At 36.4% G+C, this 5559-nt stretch overlaps 1 protein-coding gene across 1 annotated transcript in view; it reads left to right on the top strand.

Annotated features, from left to right (window-relative positions):
* Positions 1–5559, top strand: part of LOC107681216 (collagen alpha-1(V) chain-like) — a 20038-nt gene that overhangs the window by 432 nt on the left and 14047 nt on the right. The window contains exons 2-5 of the mRNA XM_016477429.1: positions 346–504; positions 604–796; positions 1314–1442; positions 2137–2271. Coding sequence (XP_016332915.1) covers positions 346–504; positions 604–796; positions 1314–1442; positions 2137–2271 — 616 coding nt within the window. The remainder of the gene's footprint in view (positions 1–345; positions 505–603; positions 797–1313; positions 1443–2136; positions 2272–5559) is intronic.

Genomic DNA, 5559 nt, shown 5'->3' with positions numbered 1-5559 from the left:
GTCCATATTTGACCCAAAGTTGGGTTGAAACAACCCAGCATTTTTTAGAGTGTATAGTGATTTCTGAAGGATCATGCTGAGACTCTGAAGACTGGAGTAATGGCTGCTGAAAATTCTGCTTTGTCATCACACACAAATACCTTACATTTTAAAATATGTAATAGAAAACAAATATTTTAATATTTTTCAAATTTTTTCTATTTTTATTGTATTTTCAATCACATTTATCCAGCCTTGGTGAGCATTAGACAGTAGTTTTAAATGGTAGAGTATGTATTTACGTTCTCTCATTTCTAATGAAATAATTTCTTTGATACTTAACAAAGTGTCTGTGTGTGTTCACAGCTTTGCAGATGAATTTAGTCTTCTGATTCAACTGCGGAGCTCACAAGAAGAGGAGCGGAGTGTGTTGACTTTGCTGAACTTCTATAATCACATTTTACTCCAGATCCGTATAGGCCCACACAGCATCACCTTCATCACCACACAGCAGCGTGACTATGAGTACAAACACCATTTAACACGTGCCACTGAGCACTAAGCTTTACCAATGTTGAAATAACGGTATTCTTTATAATAGTGTATTTGAAACTCTGGCTTCAGGTTTTCAGTGTCGGGGCTGTCTGACTCGCAGTGGCACTGGATCTCAGTTGGGGTTGCATTTGAATGGCTGGCTGTGTATGTGGACTGTGTGCTGGTGGAGAAAGTGAGCTGGATGTACCCGTACATGGGCATCACTACAGATGGCCTGCTGATGGTGGGGGGAATCTTGGAGGGCTTTGAGACACCCTTTGAGGTATTCTTCATTTGTTATATGCAAGGAGGGTATGGAAAGACACATAACTATAGTCAGTGTCAAGAATCCATCATGCCTGGGCAACCAGCCTTTCCTAAAGTCATTCATTAAACACTCTAAATATGTCTTACTACAACACAGTGGTGTAGAAGAATGTTTATTAAAGAAACTAGAGCTAACCAGCTAAAGAAGCACTGGCAATGCGTCATGGGAAACATATGTATGGCTGCCAAACCAATTTGCATTTCAGCTGTGAAAACCATCATCTTAGTGACTTGTTCTTAAAAATGAATGGTCACAAAACAGCATACCAAGCATTTCAATGGCACTGAATGCCTATAAATGGGGTTTTATCATGTGACTGTGGTATCAAGGTTACTATTCATCCCAAATCGATGAGGCATATGAGTGAACGTTTGACCAACACTCTTGTGAAATCAGTGCTCATCTAATGGATTGTTATGTGGTTGATGTCCTAGCTCAGATTTGTCTTTGACGTCGGTGTCTGTTCTCACAGGGAGAGCTAAGACAGATGACCTTCATAATGGGAGATGCAAATGCTGCCAAGGATCACTGTGCTCTTCATCAGCATATGTGTGAACCTGTGAAAGAACGTGGCTTTCTTAAGACAGAAAGTAGCACTGAGGTAGGGTTGATGACTTTGTGTACTTGAAAGCAGTTATACAAAAATATCTTTTTCAGGGCTATGTAATTTTTTTTAAAGTCCTAACCTGGTAAAATTACTGCTGAAAATAGTCATTAGTAATAAGAATTTTAAAAATAATATTTCATCAATGAAAAGATTAAATAACAATTAAATTATTTTAATTAAAACATAATTAAAAGATAAAACACCAAGTTATTAACAATGCACTATCAATGTCTTTGAAGAAAAAAATCTAAGAAGAATTTGATTTTTAAATGGTCATATGGTCATCCAAATGTCAATCATGATCAATAATGTTAGCGCTATATAAAATGTTTGAACGTTTGGTTTAATTTTGCACTTGTGCAAATTAGATGACATTTAAGTTTGAATAAAATGGACTAAAATTAATGAAAAAAAACTTAAAAGGGTAACTAAACAAAACTCCTATCCAAATAGAATCCAAATACAACTGTTAGTACAACATTTTGCCTGAAAAGTGTGCAAAATGTGGCTCTGGGCACAGCAATATTGGCTAAACCAGTGATGTCAGTGTTTAGGATGTTATTTTTTTTTTGCAATTGATTTTTGTGATGCTATTGCCACAGAGAATGCATTTCATTCCATTAAAATCTTTCCACACTGAAAGTAATGTGTTTTATTGACATCTTGTTTGCCTCTATTCACCCTACAGAGCCCTTTGTCATCCTCAGCTGGCTCAACAGCAGACAGACCTTTCACATCAAATCCCTCTACTGGCAGAGATGAGACTGCCAATATACATTCAGTTCCAGGGCTCCGGCCTGAACCCAGAAAATCACATGGTTCGGTAAGAGACAACAAGAAACATCCCAGTGTTAATTACAGACCCAAAAAGATAATTTACAAGTGATCTGTGTATGAATTACATCTTAAAAGCTCAGATACAGCCACAGTGAGTAATTCTGCAGCTATGAATGGACAAAGCCTGAGTTCAATGTGGGGAGAATGAACCCCAGCTGGAGAAGAGAGCTGGGTGACTTTAGAGGTCAGGAAATTGAATAAATGGGAAAGTAGGGATCACTCTGACTTCTCATTTGTCCTCATAAAGCTGTTGCTGTATTTTCCTACTTGGGGAGGGCGATGATAAATTATCATCATGGGAACTGTCTCGTTTCAGCACGATGCTGTAACAGAGAGGAGCTGTGCTGAGACACCCCATCTGGGAGAGTAAGTCCGGGCAGCCTGAGATTTTGCTGGTATACTCCAGGAACAGCTCCAAAGCTTGCAAATCGCCTGGAAAGTCATTAGACACCTATATTGCTTTGCACTTTAAGTGAGCTCTGTGCACTGCAGGACATACTTTTAGAAGTTTCCTGGGCTGATTTTTTTTTTTTTTTACATATATTATGAATTGATTGTTAAAGACTGTACCTCACGAGCTTGTGTTTATGATTGCACACACAGTATTTTGCTAGACACTGTCTGCATAGTTGGCTATGGGTGTAGCTTCATCCACAGTAATCTGGTTGGGTGTTTCATGGAAAGCAGGGATATACAATATATCATATGATTCAGTATGGTAAATCATATCATACAGCATTTTTTATTTATTTGTATCTGTCAGTATTGAATATTTCATTTTAGTCAAAGTTGTTTATGTCATGTACAAGTACCATGTACATAGTACAATGAAAATCTCTCTTCTCAGAAAAAAATACAATAGACAGTATTGGTATGTACAAAAATATACATGCAGTATATGCAGAGATGAAAAAAATTAGACAATAAATTGACAGTGCCATTAATATGGTTTAAGAAATTGCAAGAGTTGCAAGAGTGACAGTGTAAAGTTATTGATGTTGTTATACATGCTCATTTCTACGGAGCCCAATACATGACATGCATAAAAAAAAATGCATATTGTGGCCACAACTTAAAAGGGATAGTTCAACCAAAAATGAAAATTCTGTCATTAATTACTCACCTTCATGTCGTTCCAAACCCGACCTTTGTTCATCTTCGGAACACAAATTAAGATATTTTTGATTAACTCTTTCTGACCCTGCATAGAGAGCAACGCAACTGACACGTTCAAGGCCCAGAAAGGTAGTAAGGATATCGTTAAAATACTCCGTGTGACATCAGTGGTTCAACCGTAATATTATGAAGATATGAGAATACTTTTTGTTCACACAGAAAACAAGAATAATTACTTTATTCAACAATTTCTCCTCTTCCGTGTCAGTCTTCGACACACGTTCATGAGAGTACCATGATGTTGCTCTCTATGCAGGGTCAGAAAACACTGGGATTTCGTCAAAAATATCTTAATTTGTGTTCTGAAGATGAACGAAGGTCTTAAGGAATGTTTGTAATGACATGAGGGTGAATAATTAATGACAGTGTTTTCATTTTTGGGAGAACTATCCCTTTAAGAATTTGTTCCTACAATTTAGTAATTAATGGACACGTTTTCTGAATTAATTCCCTAGTTCTAGGTTAAAAAAATTCATACTGTACATTATAATGCTACAATGCCTAAAATCACTTGTAGCATTTTAAATGATTTATTTTAGTTTTTTGTGTAAAAATTTTTTTTTATTTTGAAATAATATTAAAATGATAGAATTTTAATACTGGCCATATATTGGTTATCGGCCAGTACATGAAAATAATTATTTGCTTCAGTATCAGCCACAATTTTAATATCAGTGCATTGACTTTGACAAATGACAAATTCAAATAAAATCTAGGGCATGAAAACAGGAAATATTACATCTGTTAGTTTTCATTAAAATAGATGTTAATTGAAAAAATGTACACTTTATGTAGACATGAAAATTTGTGCATAATCCTTAAGAACATTAAATTAATAGATTCATAGATTAAATTAATATATGAATAATCAGCATTCACTGTTCTCTGAACACGTTTTAAAGTGGTCTGAAATATCTGTAGTGATTTTATTATTTCATTTCTGTCAAATTGTATTTCACTTCATTATGCCAGCATTTGGACAATGGCTTATGTCACAAAACGTTCTGTAATGATTGTCACATGTTGAAGCCTACTGCCTACAGTTGAAGTCTCCAAAAAGCAAATGAAGCCAAGCTCATTTGGCCCACCAATACAGCCTGTAATACAGGAAGTGAGATTACATCAGTGTTCTGTTATGGTTTCACACACTACAAATGACACAAAGACAGTTGTATTATTTAGCAGTGAACAGCTTTAAGGTTAAAGATCAAGGCAAATCTGTGTTACACATCTTCCCCCAAGACGTGGCATTACATAGGGGAATTCCAGGACCATCCCATCTATCAAAGATGGAGCAGAGCCTCACCCCTGCATATGGATATGGTTTAGTTTGAGGCGTAATTGAGGCTGAGCTTACATAATGTTGCCTGTTATCAGCTAACCAGGGTTTGACAAACTACTAGAGGACAATACTGCCACACTTAACACAATAACCTCCTCCGGATAATGTTCTAAAATGTGGCAGATCTAATCTTAAATTTAGTTTTGTTTTAACTCTTGATCATTCGTTTATGGAGTATATATGTAAATGAGGAAGTGTGGGAGTTCTGTTCTGCACATGTCCGCCAGCACAGCATGGAAATGTTCTTGGCAATGTTTGTCTGTCATCCATTTATTCTGGCCTCATAAAGGTTAGACATGTAATTATGATCTTTGCACTGTAATTTAGTGCACCCTTCTGAAGCTAAAATAAGTCATAAAGAAGATATAAACTTTGGTTAAGTGTGAAGTTTTATTTAAAGGGGTCATATGATGCGATTTCAAGTTTTCCTTTCTCTTTGGAGTGTTACAAGCTGTTCGTGAATAGATAAGATCCCTAAAGTTGCAAAGACTAAAATCTCAAACCCAAAGAGATATTCTTTATAAAAGTTAAGACTCATCCACGCCCTCCTAAAACGCCTCGTTTAAACACGCCCCCACATATCTACGTCACGATGTGGGAAGATTTGCATAATGCCGCCCGACGGATTTGCATAATGCCATGAAGACGCTGTGTGTTTCGTTGTGATAGCGAAAATACTTTGTTTGGCCTTCCAAAAGAGGACACGACTAGAAATCAGTGGTTAAGTTGTATTTACAACACTGTTCCAGAACAGTT

Source organism: Sinocyclocheilus anshuiensis, unplaced genomic scaffold (assembly GCF_001515605.1).
Source record: "Sinocyclocheilus anshuiensis isolate Anshui unplaced genomic scaffold, SAMN03320099.WGS_v1.1 scaffold1495, whole genome shotgun sequence".
NCBI lineage: Eukaryota > Metazoa > Chordata > Actinopteri > Cypriniformes > Cyprinidae > Sinocyclocheilus > Sinocyclocheilus anshuiensis.
Note: the sequence above shows the minus strand (reverse complement) of the source record. Positions and strands in the feature narration are given on the sequence as shown.